The 25,844-nt window shown below is 43.7% G+C and overlaps 1 protein-coding gene across 1 annotated transcript in view; it reads left to right on the forward strand.

The window, feature by feature from the left end:
• LAMC1 (laminin subunit gamma 1) overlaps positions 1-25,844 on the forward strand; it is a 125,446-nt gene that overhangs the window by 84,500 nt on the left and 15,102 nt on the right. The window contains exons 6-21 of the mRNA XM_081867293.1: positions 2,306-2,423; positions 2,691-2,789; positions 3,760-3,896; positions 4,145-4,267; positions 4,383-4,572; positions 6,501-6,613; positions 9,549-9,770; positions 10,654-10,842; positions 15,528-15,773; positions 16,200-16,353; positions 17,068-17,210; positions 19,324-19,502; positions 20,795-20,951; positions 22,428-22,633; positions 22,985-23,064; positions 24,906-25,043. Coding sequence (XP_081723419.1) covers positions 2,306-2,423; positions 2,691-2,789; positions 3,760-3,896; positions 4,145-4,267; positions 4,383-4,572; positions 6,501-6,613; positions 9,549-9,770; positions 10,654-10,842; positions 15,528-15,773; positions 16,200-16,353; positions 17,068-17,210; positions 19,324-19,502; positions 20,795-20,951; positions 22,428-22,633; positions 22,985-23,064; positions 24,906-25,043 — 2,494 coding nt within the window. The remainder of the gene's footprint in view (positions 1-2,305; positions 2,424-2,690; positions 2,790-3,759; positions 3,897-4,144; positions 4,268-4,382; positions 4,573-6,500; positions 6,614-9,548; positions 9,771-10,653; positions 10,843-15,527; positions 15,774-16,199; positions 16,354-17,067; positions 17,211-19,323; positions 19,503-20,794; positions 20,952-22,427; positions 22,634-22,984; positions 23,065-24,905; positions 25,044-25,844) is intronic.

The raw sequence follows: 25,844 nt of genomic DNA on the forward strand, positions 1-25,844 counted from the left end.
GTTTTTCAGTCAACGGCAAATTTAGAAGGCCTGATAAGGAGCATTAAAACCTTGTAGTATATTCCATGACACAACAGGCAGCCAGTGTATATTTAAAGTGTGTGTGTGTTGATTTAAGATGGCATTTTTGCCTGAGTAATTGTTCCTAAATAATTGCCGGCTTGAAGGAAGACTGTTGACTGTATATGGTAAAGGTCTTTGTGAGCTTCTTGCTGCTAAATCAATCTGTTTTGTTTTAATCCTCTTAATGGTTTTTTTGTGTCAATCTTTTTCTAGCCTAAAGATGAAGTAACCTCTTGCAATGCTAATGAGAAGTTAGCTGTTTAATGTCATCCTTGTCTCTTTAAACTACTGATACTTGACCCACTGAAAAACAACACAAATGATCTCAGTGCATCCTAGTTTGGAAGCTAAATGCTTTGAGATGCCAGTTAACTTCTAGGCCCAGTTCAGCAAGCCTTGCCATTCAAAGCCTTTAATGCAGGGGTCAGCAAGGCTTACCGGGCATGGGCCGGATCACTCCCACGGAGATCCTCCATGGGCCGGGCCGGCACATCGCGACACCGGAAATCATGTCTGCGCATGTCCGTGGTGCCGGAAATGGCTTCTGCGCATGCCCAGACGCTGAAAAGTGTGCCTGCACAGAAGCGATTTCCGGAGCCACGGGAGAGAGTTCCCACGCCCCACTGCGCCGGTTTAGGGACTCGCTGAGCGGGCAGCTCAGTTCAGGGGCGGCTCATGGGCCAGTTAAGTGACCCTCATGGGCCGCTTTTGGCCCATGTGCCTTAGGTTGTCGACCTCTGCTTTAATGTAAGAGGCAGCAGCTAGCCTGCTTCCTGTGCTGCCAGTCACCAACCTAGAGGGAAAAGATGTGTGGAGACACAGCATATGCTTCAAGAGAACTTGCCAGCAGGATTATTTAGAGTGTGTTATCGAAGTGGGCTTCTTGGGAAGCTGATTGTTGATCCTTGCTTTAATGGATTGTGACCTATATTATTTCAGATAAAGCCTCTTGCTTATGAAACCCCAAAGCCAATATAGTTGGGTTCTGTATTCTTTCAGTATAGGAACTTAAAATGGTTGGGGGTGAAGTCAGCGTGCCCTGCAGTTATGGAATGACCTTCCAGGTGAGGTCTGAGAGTGGACATCTCTCCTCGCCTTTGGGGCAGAGGGGGGACTGCCAAGTCTTCTGTGAAAGCTTTTTAGATTGCTGAGTCTGGTGGCATTTGGTCTGGCTGCCACAGGCCCAGGATATCTGAGTCTGCACTGCGTCAGAGCCCAGGTGAAAGCTCTTTGACAGAATGCACCTCTGTACAGAAACAGTCCCTGCCAATAGACAAGGGCCACCTTCAAGGAAAAGGGCTGTGCTAGAATTCTTCTTCCTGCCATCTGCTGTCCTTTATTTGAGGAATCTTATTCATGGAGCATTTCATCACTCGAATCGCCACTGGAAGTGCTGCAGTCCAGACTCAAGTTGCCACCTCAGTGAAAGCTAGACTTTTGCTGTATCTATTTAATAGGACACCAGGGTCTTGTGGCTTTGCTGGTCTGATTTATGTAGAAGCTGAATGTTCTACAACCCGCAGCCCATAGAGAGATATGATAACACTGCTTTTAAATAAATGAAATTATGTACACAAAGCCCAGGTTATAACTCAGATCAGCCAAAGAGAGCGGGGGGGGGGGGGGAGTGGAGTCTGCTGCTTCCTACAATTGACAAGCAAATCATAAGCTGCTTTTTAAACTCCCTCAATTACAGTGGACAGACAGCTGGATATTGAACTTCTCAAAACACCATATAACTAAATAACTAGCAGCGCATTTCATGCTCTTTTGCCTCACAGAATGTTCAGGATTTTTGTGTGCATGGGCTTAGCCTATTCTGAGCTGTGCCAACAAGAATCAAAATAGTTTGTTTTACATTGTATTGGGGCAAAAGGTTGTTCTTGTCTAAGTATATGCACCACTGGGTGGGGGGGGGGACACACACCATATAACTGCCAAGTATTAAATTATGGATGATTGCAGCTTCAATATAGGATAAGACCTGATTTGAGTGTGTAGGTTGGAAACCGTTAGATGGTTAACACATGTTGCATATTTTACTTCAGATTACTTCATCTAGATAACATTGTTTTAGTCTGGGGTGGAGGGACTATAGAAATGATATACTATTGTGATTCCCTTTGCCTCTTCTAGGATCCTGGTCCCTCTCTATTTAAGGGCCTAGTTTGAAGAACAAATAGTGCAGTTTTTGTGTTGATTTGCTTTTTAATAGTACCTTGATCTCATTTTGTACACACAGGTTCCCTCAGCACTCAGTGTGACAACTATGGGCGGTGCAGTTGTAAGCCTGGTGTGATGGGCGACAAATGTGATAGATGTCAGCCCGGCTTCCACTCTCTCACAGAGGCCGGTTGCAGGTAAACGTGGACTGACCCTAGATCAATATATAGATGAAAGTAGTGGCTGTGACAGAGAATGTGCAACAGGGATGAGGAACCTCCTGGTGTTGCTGGGCTGCAGCTCTCATCATTCCTGACCGCTGGCCATGATGGCTGGGGGCTGGTGAGAGTTGTGGCCCATCCATATCTGCAGGGCCTCAGGTCCCCCTCCTGATATATTACCTGGAAACCTGGTTTCCTTCTTCTCCTCAGTGCTCTGACTGGACTGCTTTGCTTCTCTTCCAGGCGGTGCTCTTGCAATCCTGCTGGCAGTATGGACGAGTGCAACATGGACACGGGCCGTTGTACCTGCAAAGACAACGCTGAGGGCTTCAACTGTGAAAGGTAGTGTGGTTTGCATTACGTCACAGGATTTTGAACGTGGGACTTGACCCACTTGTTGCTCTTTGCCTTTCTGCACTTTGTAGGGCTCAGAGCAGTGTACAAGAGGGATGATCCCTTTTTTATCCTTACAAAAAATCCATGATGCAGATCAAGCTTAGGAGATGGCTGCTTTTTGAAAGGCTTCCTAATGAATCTGATGGTTGAGAGCAGCTCCTGACGTTTCAGTCCATTTCTCACAAAGAGCAGGTGGGGTAATAAATTGGCACCTGTGCTGGGATTGAGTGAAAAGATTTCACCTGAGAATGTTGGGCTCAGTTTTTGTTGGGGAGATGGAAGAGAAATTTGGGCCACTGAAATGAGGCCATTTTGCCAATTGAGAATTAAATTGGCAGAGATTCACTTGGCAGCAGTGGCTTTTTTCCCCCTTCTCAACTTGCAGCAGTTCTTCTGCTGTTAGTGAGAACAAGCCCTTTAGGGCTCAGTAACGTTTGTTGTGGAACGCGCTGTTGTTATCCTAGCAAAAGCACAGGGTGAATTTGATTATCTATGACAGGTGCATGTCTTTAGACACCCCCTTGTATCCTTGTGCAGAGGTTGGATCGCAGCTCTCCAACAGAACATGGATATAGCCATGGAAATGACAATTGCCATATAAAGTGAGGAATGGTTCTGAGTAGGGATTTGAGTCCAGCTTTTCCGGGTCAAAGACCAGCATCTATCTGCTGCACCACAGAAGAAAGACAATCTCTAGCAATACTTTTTCAGGATGCTGGCTGTTATTTTTTCCAGAATGGAAGACTTCCTCAGATTTAGTGTGAAATTCTGCCACAAAGTGGTCTAGCTTGACTGTAAGAAATAGTGTGGATGCAGCTCTGTGGCCCAGTTAAATGAAACTCTTAAAGATGTGAAGGCAGAAGATCAATGTGGGAGATGGATTAGAAGTGCTTAGTGGTTTTTTACTTTATTTTAGGTGTAAACCTGGCTTTTTTAACCTGGATCCCGCCAACCCAAGGGGATGCACTCCCTGCTTTTGTTTTGGGCACTCATCTGTCTGTACCAAGGCTGTTGGATACAGCATCTACCGAATTACCTCCAACTTTCAGTATGGTAAGTGCAAGTTTCAATCTAACTTGAACAACTCCTGCCCTATACCTTAAAAGCTTTAACATTTTCTTTTCACAAGATAGAGACTGCTGCCTGATTCCAGCTGCACTGCAGTAGAACATGGTTTGTGTTGCAGAAAATATAAATTAAATTAAATTATAAAATGATAAGGTTACATCAAGAAAAGCACAGGCTATCCAGCAAATTAGTTTGGCAGTGCTTAAGTTGCAGTTTATTTTTGTGGCTTTCAGGAGAGGAGGACTGGCACGCAGAACAGCGAGATGGCTCTGAAATCTCAGTTCAGTGGATTAGTGAGACTCAAGAAATATCTGTGATCTCAGAAACTCCCTTTCCCATCTACTTCATTGCTCCAGGTATATAACAAGAGTGGCATGGTTATTTGCATGGACCAGTAGCGTGCTAATATTTACAACTAAACTCCCTGCCTTTACCATTCCTTGGATGTGGACTTTGTTGCTTCCCTTTCAGGCAAGTTCCTTGGGAATCAAATCTTGAGTTACGGCCAAAACGTGACATTCTCTTTTCGGGTCGATAGGCGGGACACACGCCTTTCTGCGGAGGACATAGTGCTTGAAGGTGCTGGCCTGAGAGTATCCGTACCTCTGATTGCGCAAGGCAACTCCTATCCCAGTGAGAGCACCCTGAAGTATGCCTTCAGGTGAGGGCATGTGTATGGTGTTTTTCTAATCTGGGGAAGTTCAAAGTTGATTGAAGGAGCAGCAAATGGCTTTAACCAGAATCTAACGCAGCACAAAATGTTTCTTTAAAGAGAGTGCAGTTTCGGATTGGAATTCTAGCTGTGGCCAGCTATGAATTACTTAGCTTGAATCATTGATAAAAGCCGCCTGCAAAAACTCTGGGAACAATGAGATTGTGTGTTTTTTTTCAACAATTTGAAGTTGGCTCATAATTATTGTGCATGCATGTCTCTGTTCTAGATGTAGGCATGTTATTCCCAATGCCACTTGGCAGGCAGTATCCTGCATATTAAGAGGGGGGTTTTCCTTGTATCTGAGTGGATGAAAAATACCTCTTTTAATACAGCTCTATGCAGCGTTTTTTAAAAAGTAATTTGTATTAAAAATAATGCTACTTTAAAAATGTCTGCTGCCAATTTAATTATGCAGTAGATTTTTAACTGATTACTCTAACCAATTGTCTGATGTTTGTAGCCCAAACAATATGGCAGCATCACTTAAGAGAGCTACGCTTTCAAGGCTAAAAAGTGTGAAGCTCTGATTTGGGGGGGGGGGGGAAGGAGGGGTTATGATCCAGCCAGAGTTGAGCACTTTTGAAATCCTGTTAATTGGGGAGAGTTAAGAGTGCACCCAACTTTTCCCTTTCAACCAGTGTGTCTGCAGGTGCTTGCTTCACTTTTTGTGGGATCATGTCTAAATTTTGTTTGAGGACACGCATTCATAGTTTCAGCTTAAAATGGACTGAGTGTTTTATCCCACATGGTTATTAATAAAAGGCTAATTCAGACTGTACTCTAAAAACATTCTTAAAAACATTATAGCTTCATCCTGTATTGGTTTGTTGTTTTTCCTGTCCTTCCTCTGAATAGCTCAGGGCAGCTTATGTTCTAGACCCAGCTTTGATTCAACAGAACCAGCCCCCTGGGTCTTCAGACCACCTTCTCTGACTATCTCAATGTGGATAGTTTCTTGTCCTATTTATGGATGCATTTTATTCCCAGCTCTTCAGGGCTGCCACCTTTCTTTCTCTTCACTGCCAATATAATGTTAAAAATGCAACTGGAACAAAGCATGCAAAATAGACCAGTCTTGTGTGCATCGTTCCCCCTCAGGTTGAACCATTTGCTGTGCTAGGGCTTGCCGATCAGAAGGTCGGTGGTTCGAATCCCCACGACGGGGTGAGCTCCCATTGCTCGGTCCCTGCTCCTGCCCACCTAGCAGTTTGAAAGCACAAAGTGCAAGTAGATAAATAGGTACCGCTCCAGCGGGAAGCTAAACAGCGTTTCCGTGCACTGCTCTGGTTCTCCAGAAGCGGCTTAGTCATACTGGCCACATGACCTGGAAGCTGTACGCCAGCTCCCTTGGCCAATAAAGCAAGATGAGCGCCGCAACCCCAGAGTCATCCGCAACTGGACCTAATGGTCAGGGGTCCCTTTACCCTTTACCTTTACACACTCTAATAGCTTTTTAAACATAGCTGTTACAACTTGACAGTGGTGCCTATTTGAATAGGATGATGGAGGGATAGTGGGCTGCATGGCAGCTGCTGTGTGGGACTGTTGGGTGTTAATGGCTCTGGAAATCTTGGCTGCGCAGGCTAGAGTGAGTGTGACCTCCTTCAAGCACTGCTGGCACGCCACTGCCAGGTGGGGGGCAAAGAATGGGAAGTTGCTCCAGAACCTCTTAGCCTGGTGGGATGGAAAGGGAGAAACAAATAAAAGTGCCTAACCCTTTGCACTAATCCCTGGGTAGAGGCCAGTGCCCCCCGCAAAATAATAATACAGCAACACTGCACAGTTTCTTGAGTTGTCCTGTAGAAGGGGAATGACTAATCTCACAAGTGAACGCTTTAGAGGTTGAAAAGTGATGCATGTTTCTTCCCTGTTAGACTCCATGAAGCTGCAGATTATCCCTGGAGACCTTCTCTTACCCCGTTTGAGTTCCAGAAGCTGCTGCACAACTTAACAGCAATCAAGATCCGTGGGACCTACAGTGAGAGGAGTAAGTTGCCCCAGGAGTTGGATGACCAGGCTGAATGGGTGTCAAGCACGTTAGCCTCTTTGCATCAAGCAGGAGAGGAAATAGGCCAGAGACTGGGAATTGCAAGCCTTCCAGATCTTGTTGGACTGCAGCTTCCACTGTCCCTGAGAACTGGGCCGGCTGACTGGGGCGGACGGGAGTTTGAGTCCAGCTGCATCTGATGGGACACAGGAATATTGTCATTCAACTATTGTTGGATGATGGTAAATGTTGTAGATTTGCTAAATTGCAGATATTTCCCAGTAATGTTTAAGTTTAGAAGAGGGCCAAAGGAAAATTCTTAGCATTTTTCAGTAAATCTCAGAGCTGAATGAGCACTTATAATAAATGTCCAAAAGCTGTTGTCATTGACCAGCAAATGACATTTTCCTGAGAATTTAACAGATCATCTTGATTTTGCCAACACCTCCCTGCTTTCCCATGTAAATTGCAGAACTTTCTGAATTATGTATTCATTAACCACCTGACAGAAGTTGCCCATAATGTAAAGCTATTCTGATACAATGCAGAAAGCATCTGTTAAATATGTCTAAAATGTATGGAATTTGCAGAAGCATTGGTAAGTTACGTATGCTTTGGTGAATAGCTTTGCTGAAAGGGGGGAGGGAGAAATGCAGGAAAATTGTGGTGTAATTAACATTCCTTTCATTGCAAACATGCAGGGACACCTAGGGCTGTGGCTGAAGTCAGAGTTGCTACTCAAAATGTAAACATCCTTCCATCAAAATATAGTCCCATAAAATTGTTTTATACATGAAGCAGAGCCTTTCCTATGGGCATTTTCTAGGGCATGACTTTCAGCAATGAGCCAGTTAGAGGAGCTCTAGAGTTTTGCTGGGAGCTCTCACAACAAATGTTTATAAAGGACGAATTAAAAAGTTAGGCTGGGCCAAGAGATCAGCCAGTCCATCTGCGAAGGGGCGGTAGCTGTGGGGGCTCTTTCCTGACCATATAAGCCGAAGGAATGGTGTGTGCAAATACATTTTTATGGTAGTGAAAGCTGCATTCTTTACCCACTCCCATGCTTTTACAAGGAGGGTTTTTTGGCAAGTTGCCATCTCTGCTTGCCTGTTAGCTCTGCTGTGCAAAGGCATCTCCCTGCTTTGGTCTCTCAGCATCACATGGAGGCCCAGGGCAGATGTAGGGCTGCTTCCCTGAGCACCTGCACTTGCAGATCAGGAGCCAGCCGCAGAGATGCACCTTCCCTCCTGCCATCTCTGGAGCAGTTCCACTTGCCAGCATTAACTGTGGTTTCATATTACATGTGCCTGCATGCAAATCAGGAACTAGAGAATAAAAGCTATGGTTTTGAGCAGATTTGTGAAGCATAGATATGAGGGACCTTTGCTTCACATCTCATGCAAAATGATAAGCAGGATAGGAGGCAGAACTGGTCTAGGGAGTGCAGGAGGAAGTGGGATGGAGTGTTCCTGGCCCCTGGTGCAGTTGGTAGCAAACAACTTCTTTTTTCTGCACATTACATAATGGGTCCCTTGTGCTCATAAGATTTACCAACCTTGTGGACTGTATCAGGAACAAATTCGTATCACAGAGCCTGAATGGTATTGAAGAGGGATCTAGTCCAGTTCCCTTTCCTCAGTCAGGAGCCTATGCAAACTAATGCATTTGAGTGGCACAAACAGAGTGCAAGTGACTGTGCACTGTAGCCACATATAATTCAGCTGGTTGAAGTAAATAAAGCTTTGTTGTAGGCTGCCCAGAATGGCTGGGGAAACCCAGCCAGATGCGTGGGGTGTTATCGTTGTTGCTGTGTTGTTGTTGTTGTTGTTGTTGTTGTTGTTGTTATCATCCCCATCACCATCATGCGGTGTAGGCCACATTCTTATGGCTGCTAGTCAGATTCACCTGGGAGAAAAATAGTTCCCGGCCTTAAATATGGTCGTCATTTAGACTCTCCAAGAATGAGCTAAAACTCCACCCACAGAGAACTCTCAGAATCAGTTTTTTTTTAAAAAAAAAAAAAAAAGTTACACACACACACGTACGTATACAGCATCAGTAAAAAATATAAGGTTTATAGTTCAACTTGGGACTTGGCTACTTTAGTAAAGAAAAAGCGTTTTATATGTGTTATAACACTGTGACACCAGATGACACTGTAGTCTTGTCTTTCACCAACGTGATTTCCCATAATAAAGTTTACAATGTGTTTTCCTGAAACACTTTTTTGATGTGTCTAGAACAGGCATAGGCAAACTCGGCTCTCTAGTAGATGTTTTGGGACTACAACTCCCATCATCCCTAGCTAACAGAACCAGTGGTCAGGGATGATGGAAGTTGTAGTCCCCAATCATCTGGAGGGCCAAGTTTGCCTATGCCTGGTCTAGAACCAGCCTTGCAGTACACAAAATGTATAATTTGACATGGATGAATTAGAAAGATTTTTTTAAACCAAAACCTAATAATTTGATTTATTTATATACTATATTCTAAGCAGAAACACATGGAAGATAATTTTGTTGACATTTTGTTGACATTGTTGACCTAGTGCAACAGTGCTGCCAATAGTTATGGTCATTTCTAATCCCTCATAGGAAGGTTTGTAAAACAACCAAGGAATTAAGAATTGACTACAGGAGTCAAAAGTGTGGTGAAAGTAGCCACAGAACTTGCTGGTGGGGAAGTTGAAAGGATGGAGCTGGTTCCTTCCCTCCTCACTCTCATCCCACACGCATCCTGGCCAGGGCCTTAGGGAGAAGGTCACCTAGAGGGTCACATCTGTCAGGCCCACAGCTGGAAATCTTGAACATGTGAACTAGTGTTTTGTCTTGGACAGGATTCAGGTTCTTTGCTTCCAAAGCTGTTCTAAGCTTCTACACTGCTAATAGTTAATGATAGTCCCATTTGCCTGTATGAACCACATCTTTTCTTCCAGGTGCTGGATATTTGGATGATGTCACTATTGTGAGCGCTCGGCCTGGGTCTGGAACACCAGCAACTTGGGTGGAGAGCTGTACGTGTCCCACAGGATACCTGGGGCAGTTCTGTGAACGATGTGCCCAGGGCTACAGGAGGGAGACCCCTAATCTTGGGCCCTATAGTCCGTGTGTGCCTTGCTTCTGCAATGGGCACAGTGAAACGTGCAACCCTGAATCGGGTAAGAGAGAGTGCTCAGATGCAGATGGTGTTGGGGTTTTAACTTTTTATTTTTGAGCTTTGCCATTAGACCTAGAATATGATGCTAGCCCAGGAAGTCTCATTGAATTGATAGCATTGGCAGCTGACCTGAGATTGAAAAAAGTACTTATTCACACAGCATGTAGTTGTCCTATGGCAGTTTCTCCCACAAGAGGGAGCGATGCCCACCAGCCTGGAATGTTGGTTCCTAGGACCCAGGAGCTGTTTGTGGGCTTTGCGCAAGCTTCTGGCTGGCCACTGGGAGAACAGGAAGCTGGGCTAGATGAGTCCCCTTTGGCCTGATCCAGCAGCCAGGCTCTTACACGCTTACAGGCTCTTAGGTTCTTATGAGAACGTTCTCTTATGAGAACGTATTCATGCCACCCAACAACTGCTTTCCCAGGTGCATTGGTAGTACCTGATCACAGCAAAGAACAAGCCAGTAGCTCCCTCTTCTGGCAAGGTGCCTGTATCTGTTTCTCAGTCTCTAATCTGAGGCCTGTGGCACTTTACATAGATTTAAGCCAAGCAGCCAGAGTTGAAAGTTCTTCAGGACCATGACAGTGTTCACAGAGGAAATTCCCTTCTTCCTCATTGAGTTTTACTTTTCAGTTCTCTCTCCCTCCCCACCCCCCTTTGGTTCTTGGAATGGCAAGCGGTCAATGGAAAGACAAAGCCATAAGCGAAAAAATAAATCCAGCCCTGTGCCTTGTCCACACCCTAAAGTTTAAGCACATAATGTTTCTGGAAAAGGCCATGTGCTGCGAAATTAGTCTGGGCCAGGAGAGATTCCGGTAAAGCAGTTGCCCCCTGGCTGCGTAGACTTGGGGAATAAACCGCCCTCTTTCTCCCACCTGAAACAGGAGCCTGTGACTGCAGGGACAACACAGCAGGTCCTCACTGTGAGAAGTGCAGCGATGGCTATTATGGAGACGCAACCACAGGCAGCTCTTCCGACTGCCAGCCGTGTCCGTGTCCAGGGGGATCAAGCTGTGCCATAGTGCCCAAAACCAAGGAGGTGGTGTGCACCAGTTGCCCAGCTGGCACTACAGGTATGCTGCCATACATGAAGCTTCAGTTATGCGTATTCAAATGCTACTTGCCAGAGGTCTCTTAAGGTGGGGAAATGGTCAAATGATGTTCCATACACTTTATTACTTTTTTTAATACAGGGGTAGGGAACTTTTTACAGCTCAAGTTCCACATACCTTCACTGACAACTATCTGGGGGGGTTGGCAGGGTCCAGAATGTGAATGGAGCAATAGATGATGATGATTTATTTGATTTATATACTGCTCTTTATCAGAGCCAGTGTGGTGCAGTGGTTAAGAGCGATAGACTTGTAATCTGGGGAACCGGGTTCGCGTCTCCGCTCCTCCACCTGCAGCTGCTGGGTGAGCTTGGGCCAGTCACACTTCTCTGAAGTCTCTCAGCCCCACTCACCTCACAGAGTGCTTGTTGTGGGGGAGGAAGGGAAAGGAGATTGTTAGCCGCTTTGAGACTCCTTCGGGTAGTGATAAAGCGGGATATTAAATCCAAACTCTTCTACTCTTCTTCTTCAAAAGATCCCAAGCCAGTATATAACATTAAAAACACATTTTACAGGACATAAAAATAAAAACATAGACAAAGCTATGTTTATGATAATGAAATAATCATCATAAAAGGTGCCCCCCACACCTTTAACAGACCATAGACTATATAATGGCCAAAGACCTGGGTGAAAGGATTGTTTTCATCTGGCTCCTAAGACATGCAATGATGACGTCAGGGAAGTCACCACCAAAAAGGCCCGTTTCCATTTTGCCACCCTCTGAACCCCTTAGGGAGGGGGATATTGACAAGGACCTCCAATGACAAGCACATGCTCTTACTTGTGTACATAAAACCATAGAATCTTAGAATTGGAAGGGTCATCTCATCTAACCCTCTGCAATGCAGGAATCGCAACTGAAGCTCCCGGGACAGAGGGCCATCCAACCTCTGCTTAAACCTCCAAGGAAGGAGAGTCCACCACCTCTCGTGGGAGTCTGTTCCACTGCTGAACTCCTCTTACTGTCAGCTTTTCTGAATGTTTAGTCGGAATCTCCTTTCTTGCAACTTGAAGCCATTGCCTGGAGTCCTGCCCTCAGGAGCGGGAGAAAACAAGAATGCTTCCTCTTCTGTTTGACAGTCCTTCAGATATTTGAAGATGGCTATTTTATCTCCCTCAGTCTCCTCTTTTCCAGGCTAAATATCCCCAACTCCTTCAACCATTCCTCATAAGGCTTGGTTTCCAGACCCTTGATCATCTTGGTCACCCTCCTCTGCACATGGTCCAGCTTGTCAGCATCCTTCTTAAACTGTGGTGCCCAGAATTGGACACAGTATTCCAGATGTGATCTGACCAAGGCAGAATAGAGTGGTACTACTACTTCCCTTGATCTGGACATTAGATTTCTGATGATGCAGTCTAGAATAGCATTCGCTTTTTTTGCTGCTGCATCACACTGTTGACTCATGTTAAGCTTGTGGTTCACCCCTAGATCCTTTTCATGTGTACTGCTAGTAAGCCAAGTGTCCCCCATCCTATATTTGTGCATCTGGTTCTTCCTGCCTGGGTATTGTTTGACTGGGGAAATGGACTTTGCAGCCCATCTGAGGGTGATACCTTTGCTTAAGAACTGTGGATAATAGGTATCCAGGAAAGCTGAAGACAAACAAACACAAAAGAGGAATTGTCCCATTTGGTCACTGGCCTCATTGACCATTACAGCAAGTAGAAGACTTCTCACACACACACACACACATGCACACACGTCTCTCCTTCCTGTCTCAGTGAATTGCAAGGCAGTTTAGAATTGGCCCCCAGATGAACTATTGGCTGATTCATCTGAAGAGAAGGCAGCCCCCAAATAATTGTGCTACTTGTCTGCATTCCATGAATGAGCTTGTAAGAGTTGTGCAAGCCAACACAATTTTTTTTTTTTACATCTTAGTGCTGGCGGCTCCTTTGTATTTCTTATCAGCCCTAACAGCCATGATGCACCTGGACTCCTCTTTCTTTGAAGTTCAAGTCTCCCCCCCCCCCCGTTAATCTTTAGTTCTACCATATCAATTAATGGATAGATGAAAATAACGATAGCTTTCTGTACGGTGTCTGTGGCAGTTGCAAGAAGCCATCTGTCTGAATGTGCTTGAGAGGAGAGAGCCGTCTCCCGTCCCTTCCTAAAGATTCTCCCAACTGAAATACATTTTCTGCCAACACAAGAACTAAAACATGCAAACATAAAACTCAAGGGTGTAGCCAGGAGCGGCGGTGGCGGGGGGGGCAGCAGCTGCCCCCCTAAATCAATACAAATCAATACAAATCTGAGGCTATGTCAGTGATAAAACTCCTAGTCTATTGTGTCCCATAATACAAATATGAAACTAAAAGTGAACCTGTCCCAGTATCATCCGGACACTCCTCTACCCAAATGCTCTCTTTCTCCTTAGCATTTCCTGTTTTGCACTCTTTTGGTCTTTGTATGGATTATAAATTTGATTATACCTGTTTGCTCTCCATCATGTTTCAGCAAATTCCTTTTCAGTTTAAGGTTTTTACTGTGGAAATGTTGCTTCACTTTTCAGTTACAGATAGGTAGCCGTGTTGGTCTGCCATAGTCAAGACAAAATAAAAAAAAAAATTCCTTCCAGTAGCACCTTAAAGACCAACTAAGTCTTCACTTTTCAGCTCTGCTTTCTTTCTTTTAACTCCTTGTTTTTTCAAGTCATGGGGTAGGGCTTCCCCCTTGTCAAGATGGCATATTTCTTCCTTCTCATCTTGTATTTTGCCCAACCCCTTTGTAGCTCTTAACTTTGGAATTTGTTGCCAGCCATAGTCTATTCAACTTAAATTTCTTCCCCTTTTCAAAAAGCATCTAAGTCAGCCCACAGAGCTGTCTTCTTTGTGCCATTTGCAACCATTCTTTGACATTAGTCTGCTGTTGCTTTTTCCTTTTGTAAGAAAATGACCAAGAAAGATGTTTTTAGCTTACATTTAGTTTACGCACACATTGGATTCCCCCTAAAAATTCCTTTCTTCCTCCTGTCCCTTTTGGTTTTTCTCTTTTATTCCTCCTTCCTTCCCCATATTACCTTCACTCTTTTATAAGCCTTCAAGAAGGACCTTGTACTTAAATCTCGGAACAATGCCTTCTCTGTTTTCAGTTCTTTACAAGTTGGCTTGTCTTAATAGTATACTATTTAATAGTAGTATTTTATTCAGAGAGTTGGTGGCTGAATTTGGAAGCATGGTTTATTGAGATGGGAATGAGCCTGTGCAAGTCTCAAGTTCTCACTTGCTTCCCAGCCCTAGTGAAGAAGCCACGGGGGAGCTGTCATTTCCATTTTTGGTTAACCAGATTCAACCAAACCATAAAAAGTGCTACTGAATCCTAAGCTGTGTTCAGTCTTAACCAGGGCTTTTTTTCATCCAGAAGTCACTGGAACTGAGTTCTGCAACCTCTTTGGTGCATTGCGGCACCTCATTGTAGCGCACTGGCAGCTGTCTAGCAGCACGTTGCCCAGAGCTTTGGGCTGCATGCCACTCATGGCTGTGGGGCAGAGTGTCAGAGGCGGCATTGTAATGCGGCCACAGTGATGCTAGCAGTGGGACAATTGGGCAGAGAAGCGCCCCCCCCAAAAAAGACTGTCTTAGGGTTGTCCATCAAAAAAGCTCAACAACTTTTTGGAAGTTCCTCCACCTCTTTTTCTAGGAAAAAACACTGGTCTTAACCATGGTTTGCAACTAGCTTTTTTTAAACAAAGTAAGTTTTTTTAAAAAAATAATAATAATCAGATGTCAAAGCAAGCTATGATTTATAAAAAATGGAAGTGAAAGCCTTCAAACCTTGTGGTTACACCAGAGTGGGGGCATGAACCCAAGGCTACCACAGGCTCATTTCCATCCCAGTGAACTACAGCTTATCACGTCAGTTGAATAACTCCAGTGTGACACAATGGTTTGATTGTTGGATTTGGACATGAAAAACAAATTTTCATATCCACAGTGCTTTACTTTCTCCCAGCATTGTTGTGAGGCTAAAGTACTACTCTGAGGTCTTTGGAGGAAAAAACAACATGCAGGTATAATAAACAAATGGGACCAGCAACAGAATTTTGCAGTGTGGTGTAATAAAGGAAGTATTTCTGTTCCAGGTTCCAGCCAAGCATTCTGTCCAAGCATGGCATTTCACACTCTTCCATTTTTCCTTTCCATGTCTGTTGCTGTTGCTACTGAACACGCTAAGAGCCAATAGGACTCTTGGGAGGTGGTTTGACCCCTGGAGTCTTTCTTTTTGAAATGCATTTCTTAAAATCTTGGGATTCTCCCAGCATCCCTCTTGTTTCAGTGGCTTCATTTTGGCTACAGTTCTGTTAGTATTCATCAGCTGAGTTTTCTGGCCAAACTTGGCCCTCCAGCTGTTTTAGGACTACAATTCCCATCACCCCTGACCACTGGTCCTGTTAGCTAGGGATGATGGGAGTTGTAGTCCCAAAACAGCTGGAGGACCAAGTTTGGCCATGCCTGGATTAAGTGATAAATGCAAGATCAATTTTCATTACTTGACTGAATTGCGTGTTGGTGTTGGTGTGGATTAGAGTTCTGAAATTATAAACGTTTGGTTTCACTCATCCTGATATTTTTTAGGTTATAAAAGAACAGCATCCAAGAAAATTCATTTTGCTTTCTAATGTGCTTTGCCCTTGTAGGCAAACGGTGTGAATTGTGCGATGATGGCTATTTTGGAGATCCTCTTGGTGAGAATGGCCCCGCCAGGCTTTGCCGCCTCTGCCAGTGCAGTGACAACATTGACCCCAATGCTGTTGGGAATTGCAATCGCTTGACGGGCGAATGTCTGAAGTGCATCTATAATACGGCTGGTTTCTACTGTGACCGGTGCAAAGATGGATTCTATGGGAATCCCTTGGCTCAGAATACAGAGGACAAGTGCAAAGGTATGTGTCTGTAATACGTTCTTTGTTACAATCCAGTGGTCTAGGTTAGAACACAAGACACTCCCCATCTCCTAGGCACTTGTAATCATTGTGGTGAAACTGAACATCATCTTTCTTCTTGAACTTGTAAAGAATAGTTGCTTGCCCTTTGCAGGGAGGCATCCCCGGATTTATGTATTGCAACATTTTGAATAATAAAACACCTGAAATACAAAATAGTACTTTTGCACTTTCCCCCATTGAGGGTGCACCCTTCACACATCCCACTAAGGGGAGATGGTGAGACTTCTGTTTCCAACATGGTACAGAAGCACTGAAAACACAAAGTGCCTTGGGCTTCCTGCGACTTCAACTAGTCCACAGCTGTTCTCCGAACCCTTTCTTATTAGAAAATACGTGTTGATGGGTCCACTTTTGCTCCTGCAGCTTGCAGCTGTAATCCTTACGGCACGGTGAACTTACAGACCAACTGCAATCAAGTAACGGGGCAGTGTGAGTGCCTTCCGCACGTCACAGAAAGGGACTGCAGCTCTTGTCAGCCTGGCTTCTACAACCTGCAGAGCAGACGGGGCTGTGAGAGGTGAGCTGTGTCCCACTGCTCTCAGCTTGTCACAAAAACTATTTGGGGGAAGCTTAGGAGAGCAGTGGTGGCAAAAATGGTGCCTATAACTCCTTCCCAGAAGATCAGTATGGTGGCACCCCTCCCTTCATATACCTACTTAAAATCCCACCTTTTCTTTGAAGACATTACTTAACCTTTTAGTCCCTCTTCCCTTCAGAAACAGCCTTAATAGCTATAGCTACACTTTGGCCAGTTCCTCCCTTCCCTTGCTTTTTCCTAGGCTGATAATAATAACCGGCTGAAATTTTGGGACATTGCTAATTACTATTGCAGGTGGCAGTAACTACATTGTAGGTCTGTTTCTGTGACCCTGGGGTGGATCTCAATACAGTTCTTAGGAGGGAAGAAGTTGCTCCTCAAATAGTAGACTAGCATTTAGAAGGCTGCCTTATTGAGCTAGCAGTCTTCCACTTTGTGAGGTTTTTTTGGATGTGTCTAAGGCTTATATTTTTATGGAAAGCAGGCAAATGCACTTTATCTTGTATTTCATATTGGCACTTTTTGATGCAGCATTATTTCAGACCTCTCATGGCGAATGTGACTTGCATTGCACTGTACCCAAATCAAACATGATGGTCATGTGCAGTCTTACTGCTTTAACTATGTGCCTTAATGCTAAAAAATGTGTCCTTCTTTTTCTTCTTCTTCCTCCTCCTCCTCCTCCTCTGGTAGGTGTAACTGCCATCCATTGGGTTCCACTAATGGCCACTGTGAAATACAGACAGGGCAATGTGAATGCCAGCCAGGCATTACTGGGCAGCGTTGCGAGAGATGTGAGGCAAACCATTTTGGATTTGGTCCTGAAGGCTGCAAACGTAAGCAAGGGGGCAGGGAACATGGTTTTTCTTTCCCATCATTTTCTCTTACATTTGTTTATCACCATTTTTTCTTCTCTGTTGAAAATGTGTTTCGTTGCTCACCACTATTCGTGTGTTTATGGACTTGGACATCACAAGAGGCTCTTTGCGTCACCTTCCCCATTTTTTTCTTTTGTCTGTCTGCTTCCTGCATGTTGTGTGAGTTTCAAGTCTATTGAGGATGCTTTTGCAGTTGTGTGAGTCTTAACTTTCTCCCTCTAGGGCATTATGATTGCATATACTTGTAGACCATCTGCTGCTCGTTGTCATAAACACTTGATCTGAGTTTTGTCCCAGAACTGACCTGTTTTCTGGCTGTTACACTCCTACGCCTCTACTCTGGAATGTGGCCTTTAGCTGCTAACTTGAGCTTGAGAACATGCAAAGTGTGTCAGATTGGGACATACATTCCTACTTATCTAGACCCTCCCATCTCTGGTTCCCTAATATCTCAAGAGTAAAGTGAATCTAAGCGTTGGTTTGATACAGTGCCCCAGTGAACATGCATCTGTGGTTCCCTGCAAACCATGGCTTGCAGATTGGAAGCCGGCCTCAGGAATATTGCTGTATTCCCACCTTCCCTCTGCAGAGCTGTCTTCCCTTTGCAGCATTATCCGTAGTTTTATGTTGAATAAGTAAACATCCGATTGAGAGATGAAAATCATTGTTTGGAAAGTGCTTGGGACCCAGTATTTGTGTTGGTGAGCATATAATGCTGATTCCGCCTGGCAAGGAGAGGTTGGAGAATAGGGAAGGAAGGGGGACAAGGAGGCATTCATTTCAGTTTGCAAGCCATGATTTCTGGGGAGCCAGCATTTGACCTACTGCATGTGCACAGCTCTGCTGGCAAGTGTCACTTGAAGTGTGACTACATCTACAAGAGTAGAGAATTTATGCCAAGCTTTTTACATAGTTAAGCATGAATGTGGCCTTGCATGAATGGATTTCATATTATTAAGGTGTGACATGAGAAGCAGACCTCAAAGCTCCTTCGTAGGGTCTTGTTCTTGCAAACAGCAGATGAGGTGATAAGTCTATGTTCATAAGAATGTAATGCTTACTAAATGAGTAGCTGTTTTAGTTTTGCTAGTAGCTCAATGTCTAAGTGCATTGAAAGATGCAAAATTATGTGGTTTTGCCTACCATTTTCATCTTGCAGGTGTATGTTGTATAATATGTACGTTTGTAGATCACCCAGAAATACTCTCTCACAGCCCAGATGGAGCAAGTAAGGCTCACTGAGGTCCATGGGCAGAGTTTATATGTAAGTTTGCACACTTGCATCTTGATATTAAAAGACATATCAGATATGGGATATTAACCCAATACCTTTCCAAAAAGTCTTTGCTTCGCAGACCAGACAAATCCCATCATCACTGGTATTTTCACAGAGTGGACACCCCTTTCAAACCTCCACCTTTTTGGCCCACTTTTGCCCTTAGGCAGGATGAAAGTGTGTGCTTATTTGGATCAGCATAGAGTACTGACATGCACACTGGGTTTCTCTTGGTCTTAATGAAAACCGGACTTGGAGGCATCTACATAATGAGAAGCAGGCTGGAAGAAAAAGTTTGTTGCTTTCTTTGCTTTGTGTCGAGGACAAAGTTGACTTGGAAGGTTGTGCTTACACTTGAAGGAATAGCCACAGTGCCATACAACACAATTCATGTGAAAATAAGGACACCAATAATTGGTTAGATGGGTCTTTCACAAAAGGTGCGAACTAGCAGATTTACTCACAATTGATCCCTTCGGCTTCAGCGAGTCTTAAGTTGCTCAAGCTGAGCTATCATGAAAGTGATTGCAAACTTTCATATGCATACGACTTACAGATCCAGTCAGCTGTAGTCAAAATGTACAGTTTCCACATCACACTAGACAACAAAGATTCCTTTATGCCTTAAAGACCAACAAATGTTAGTTTTGTTAATCCTGTGGCACTTTAAAGATGTTCGTTGGTCTTCAAGGCATAACAAAACTGTTTAAGTACGTCCTGAAATATATTCATCCAAATCCCCTTTTCTCATTTTCCTCTTCCTCATAATTATTTTTAAATGTTTTCTTTCTGCAGCTTGTGACTGTGACCCTGAAGGTTCTCGATCTCTTCAGTGCAAAGAGGATGGCCGCTGTGAGTGCAAAGAAGGTTTTGTTGGGAACCGCTGTGACCAGTGTGAAGAGAACTATTTCTACAATCGATCTTGGCCAGGCTGTCAAGAATGCCCTGCATGCTACAGATTGGTGAAAGATAAGGTCAGGCTTGTAAAACTGTGTGTTTTTGTCAGTTCAGCTAGGTTTGCAAATCATGGTTGTAAATGACCTTTGGTTGTATTAATCATATTTTGTTTGGGTGGTCATGTAATTTATTAACCTGGAGAAATGAAGGGAGAGGGGGACATTGCTCCAGAGAGGGGAGGGGAGTGGGAGGAAAGCCCATTCTCAAGGCTGGCTCCAGATTTACAGCCTGTTGTTCTGCACTGGCTGCGTTTGTACATTATGCTGAGCCATGTTTTTTTCTCATCATGGAGTCATTGCACAGATGAGCAAACACGCCATGGCTTGCTTCTCCAAAACTTGGTTTGTTTTCCAGCTGCTTTGCCTTGTGCCTCTATCTTGGCAAGCATGTGGTGTGGGGTAGCCAAACAAACAATGCTTAAGAAGGGCTGTTGGATTTGGAAGTAATGCCAAACCATTGTTTTAAGCCACGGCTTCACATAGTGGTTTGTTGATAGAAAGCAAACCATGGTTAAGTCAGCTGGATTGAATTGGGTTTGAAAGTCTCTTAAAATACAAACTTCCAAATGTGTAGGAGCCAGAGGATGATAATGTACCAATTTGTACATTGTCTGGGATGTGTGGATAAGGTCTATTTATGTTAGAATTTTCAAAAAGCGAGTTCTCCAAATAGCCCTAATTGCAAGGCAAGGGGAGCGTGGAGCGTGGTGCAGACCTCTCAACACCTTGCCTTTCTTGACTGCTTTGACCTGTCCAGAGGGGATTGACTAGTTGGGTCCACTGTGTGGCGAATGCATCACACCGTTGTGCAGGGCGTGGGGTTTTCTCCCCTTAAAAAGGCGGTGACAATCCCCCCACCCCGCTTCCTCAAAAAAAGTCCACAGTGGACCCATAACTTTTATTGCAAAGTGTTCCTTGGTTTACAATGCAGCTTCAGAAGTTGTTGGAAGAAACCAGTTATATCACCCAGGCATTTGGAGAAGTCTGCCAAATTGTTATCCATCCAGTTGAGTTTAACTGCTTGTTCTTTTAATATGTTCTTTAATATGTTAGGAACACTGTCAAAACCTTTGCAGATTATTTCCCACACAAGCATGAGTACTAAAAACTGGCAAATACGACAACCTTAGGCTTCTCCAGCTTAATTGGAAACATGTGCTAACACAGAGAGATTGTCGCCATGTGAAGTCCTATACTTAATTGTAGAGAGAGATCTGTAGATGAGGACTGAGTGATTCCTGCTGGAGTCTCAAACACTTGGCAAGTGGAAACATCTTTCCTCATCCCTCCTTTCTGTCATTTCTGTTTAGGTGGCAGAACAGCGGGAGAGATTGCAGGAGCTTGAAAATCTTATAGCCAACATAGGAACAGGTGAAGAAACTATAACTGATCAGGCTTTTGAAGACAGGCTGAAAGAAGCTGAACGAGATGTCATGGACTTGCTTCAGGATGCCCAAAACAGCAAAGGTGAGGGGGGGACAGATTTCTTTCTGAATACCCTTGTTTCCCCAGGATTGTCGCATGTTATTGATTGGGCTTTTGTATTTGGGGTGGGGGGGTTTAGTAATTCTGTCACTGCAGCAACTGAGGAGCTGAGATTGTCGCTCCCTAGCTGTTCCCCAAAGATGTGCTGCATTTGTTTCTGCTTCTATAAATTATGTTCCATTGGGATAGCTCAGCTGATAGAGCATGAGACTGTTAATCTCAGGTTCATGGGTTCGAGCCCCACATTGGGCAATAGTTTCCTGCATTGCAGGGGGTTGGACTAGATGACCTTCACGGTCCCTTCCGACGCTGCAATTCTCTAGTTCTGTGGTTTCGCCACACTGGGATCATATAATAATAATAATAATAATTTATTATTTATACCCCGCCCATCTGGCTGGGCCTCCCCAGCCACTCTGGGCGGCTTACATAAAAACCAAAAATACAGTAAAATATCACACGTTAAAAACTTCCCTGAACAATAATAATAATATGATGAGGTGGGCTAGAAATTCTCTTACAAATAAATTATAAATAAATATTTCAAAAGAGATGTGATCTTCTGAAAGTAATAACATTGAAGTAGTTAGGTTTTAGTGTTTGATGACGATAGCAGTGGTGTATTCTTTTGTGATTATAAATGGAAACCAAATTTAAAAGTCTCTTTCCTAAAAGTTTAATCCAAAGTATACAGGTTCCTTTTTCTGGATTTCCCAAATCAGAAAATAGCTTAATTTGTTCAACAAGCAATTGTGAAAGAATTTTGTAACTCAAAGCAGGGGTTTCCATGGGTCTTGGTGGGTTTTTTGGGGGCTTTTTAACTCCACCCTGTGTGCAGTAGAAAGAAGCTGTACCATGGTTCCTGTCATAATTTGTTATCTGCAGGTGTTTTGTCCCTGCCCAAAAGAATGTTTAATCTGAAAGTGAAAGAGTGAAAGATAGTGAAAGAGACAGCTGGGGAGAAAGGAAAGGGTAACAAGGGATGAATATAAGCAACTACAGTTAAAACTTTGTGTCAGTCAGGGATTAGGAAAAACCAAGGGGTTCATGAGAAGAGATGAGTTCAGAGGAAGAACTTGAAGAAATTCTGGTTGACGCTCTGCTTTTGCTGTGTGTGGTCCTAATAGAGAAGTGCTGCCCTCTTAAGAACACCTTTTATTGATTTTAAAGTTCACCTCCATGAAGTTCCTCTCTAAAATCCTCTGCCCAAGATTCTTTCAGTTTGGCCACTTCCATATCCTTGGGAAATGCCTAAATGCTGCCAAAGCCTTGGGAGTTTTTGCATCCACCTTTCTTTACATTCCTGTTCACACTTTTTTTCCTTTTTTTTTTTTTTTTTTTTAGTAAAAGCAATTATCAGTAAAAGCATGTGGACACAATGCCTTATTCTTGTTCATGCCTCATATTTTTGTGCAATTAGTTCAGTCTGTCCGTGTTGCTTGGCTTGGTTTGTTCCAGATGTAGACCAGGGCTTGATGGATCGCTTGCAGGAGATCAACAGAACTCTGTCCGGCCAACTTGGTCGGTTGAGGAACATCCAGAACACGGTGGAAGAGACAGAGAATCTGGCTGAGCGGGCCCAAGCCCGGGTGGACAGCACACAGGAACTGATTGAAACAGCTTCAGATATGCTGCAGAGAGCAAAGGTGGCAGTTGCTAATGTGGTGAGTGGTTCTTGTGTTCCTTTTTGAAAGAGCTAAAATTACTGAATTTGAGTGCCTTGAATATTTGAGATATTGGCAACCTTGTGCTGAGTTCCTCTTTCTCTCTCTCAAATGTTGAGTCACGAATAAGTGTTTTCTTGGGCCTCACTGCGTATTTCCATACCTACACAGACCAGGGGAAGAGGGAGAACCACACAAGACTTGCCTGTATCAGCAAGGGCCCCATATTTCTCACCGTGTCTAGCTCCAGGCAGTACTTTAGACCCAGTCGTAATCTGAGAAGGCAAGTAGCTACTGCTCATTTGTTTAAAAATATAAAAGACCTTAAAAGTCTGTTTGGTTCTTCTCCAGTCTATTACTCCACCAGAATCAACCAGCGACCCCAACAACATGACTCGCCTGGCAGAAGAAGCCCGCCAGCTGGCTGCTCGGTAAGGCCCATGGCATCTTTAGCATACCTTCTGCACTTTTAACCCTCTTGGTGTTGGTGAATACCATGCGCTTCCTTCATGAAGGATCCCACGTGATGGAACCTCATGGAGGTTCACTCGTCCCACTCCATGATTTATTTTTGCCAGCAAGTGAAGACCACTTTCTTTACACAGGTATTTGAGGAAGGAGCTTGAGTAGAAATTGAGAATTTTTAGGACAGCTGCTGGTTGTACTTTTGGCCTGATGGATTAGCTGCTTTGTGATGGTGCTGCATTTTAGCCTGTTTTCCTTGTTTTCTCCATTTGTTCTGAGCACGGAAAGGGCAGTTTTATAAATGTAATAAATAATATAGCAACACATTGTCAAGAAACACAAGGCTGCCTGTCCTCAAGTCACTTTCATCTCCCCCTCTTGCAGCATACCTTAAGATCACACCTACCACCCTCCCTTTTACTGTTCTTCACACTTGAACCACCAGCCCAGCCCCTCTCTCCTTTGGGGGAACTGTTCCCTCCCTGCTCCCATTCTATCCCCCATTTGTTCTTAGCTTTCCATTTTGCCCTAAGGTGAATAGAACAAGGGAGGCTCATAATGGAGCAGTTTCAGCATAGCCATAAACTGCTTGAATGGTGCTGCTTCTAATTATTTAACTGAGGGTTGCATCTTAAAATGGCATATTTATCTTTTCTACAGTACTGAATGCACAGTGCATACTTAAGCACTGTTTAGCTTACAAAGGGGTGCTTGCATGTATAAATAGCAGATTCTACTTTTGAAATGCATGGTGTGCAGTTTCTCATTGTGCTTCTTTTAAGGAGAAAAAAAACCTACAAAAAGCATAACTAATGTGTTACGTATATACCGGTATCTTGTGTACGTATATCTGTACGTAAATTCAAAATGCTTTGTAAGAACTGGCCCTGAAGGGTGCAGTCTCAGCCAGATAAGCGAGTATATTACCTGTCTGCTCAAAGCGAGTATGTCATCAGTTTGTCCTCTTCCCCCACCTTCTGTTCTGATAACACTGGCAAGTATCTGCTAGCTCAGTCTGTTGTATGTCTCTTTCCTTCCCCTCCCCACCCCGTTCCCGCTTTTATATTAGTCACTTCCTGTTTGAACAGTCTTTTTGAGTAATGGGAAAACAGGCAGTTATTTGGGAGAGACCAGGATCTGAATCCCCTTACATGAACAGAGACTGTTGGTCAACCAACTCACAAAACAATGGAAGTCCTTCATCCACCACAGGCCCATGAAAAGCTGGAGTGCTTCAACCACTTCTTTAAGTTCCTCCCCTTTTAATTTTAACCTGGGTTCTCTGAATCTTTCCCTCCCACGCACCCCTTAAAGAAAAGAAAAAAAAACTAGCTGGAAAACAGTGGGTTTCTACAAGCTTGAGAGCTATTGTGTCAGTCCTTTGCAAGAAGTGGAGAGGCAGCCACCTCTAGCTATTGTGAACGGCCAGCCAGTGGCATTGACAGCATGGATCTTTGACACTTCTGAAGAGGAACAGGAGGATCCAGGAGTCAAGCCTCTACTCCTGCCTGCCTCTCCTATGTTGTGCTGCTACTTGGCTAGAGAATACACCAGCAGAAAACATGGAGCATTGTCTTTATGCAACAGCACACTTGAGGTGCACTTGACCAAGAGGCTGGCTATTGCTGTTTTAGGAATAGGCTGTGTTGGCTACATTCTCAGGGACAATTCAGGCAGTGTTCCTGAAACTGAAGATTTATGGCATGTTTTAATTCTCTTTGAAAATGATGCCTAGGGTCTAACTCCGACTATAATGTTTGGAGAGAAAACAATGGCGGTTCTCTAACCATTTCGTTTTGCTCTCCAGGCACAAGCAAGAAGCAGATGACATTGTTCGTGTAGCTAAAGAAGCAAATGATACATCGACACAAGCATATAAGCTGCTCTTGGAGACACTGGCAGGGGAGAATCAGACCATGAATGACATTGGTGACCTTAATAGGAAGTAAGTATGAAGTGAAGACACAAATTGAGATGCTTTATTTTTAAAATGTTTCAACTGTCCAACATGCTGCAGTGATCATAAGAAGCAGAATAGCTAAAATAGTTACTGTTTATGCAAAAACAGATGACAGGAATTTATATCCAGGAGCCTAAGGCATAAAACCTTTATCAGTATTAGGCTTAGGGAAGTTTTTATGTGCACATACGAAGCGTATATCTACAATTGTAAAGTGTGAATGACACCAAAGTGTCTTTAAAGAAATATGGTTCATTCACATACATTCCCAGGATTTACTGTAGCTCCCCATTCAGTGTACAGTTTGTGGCATACCTGGATTTGCCACTGCTATTTGTGTGGAATGGGCCTCGCTAGATGCAGAACTAGCAACAAAGGTGCAGGGTTAAAAGCTAAAGGATGTGGAGCTGGCAAAGCTGACGGGAAAGATTCGGAATCGCCGTGATGAACTGTTCCAAAAGGACTGGGGCAAATTTATACTTTATATGAAAGAAAATTGCAAACAGTTGAAAACGTTTGTAGGTTTAAGTTGAAATGTTTGGTAATGGGAAATTAAGAAGCTGATTTACTTATAAGAAGGTGATTGCTTTAAGAATGATATAAGGTAAAAAAGTGAAACATAGGAATGTGAAGAAAGTGATAAAGTGATATGGAAGTCTGTTAAAGGGAGGGAAGGAGGTTGATGATTTATTTAAGTAATGCTTTAAGTTATAAATTCTTTGATTTTTGATTCTGAAATGTAATAAAATATGGAAAACTTAGTAAAAAATATATTAAAAAATAAAT

The sequence above is a fragment of the Podarcis erhardii genome (genome assembly GCF_964252035.2).
Source record: "Podarcis erhardii genome assembly, chromosome: 6".
Classification (NCBI taxonomy): Eukaryota; Metazoa; Chordata; class Lepidosauria; order Squamata; family Lacertidae; genus Podarcis; species Podarcis erhardii.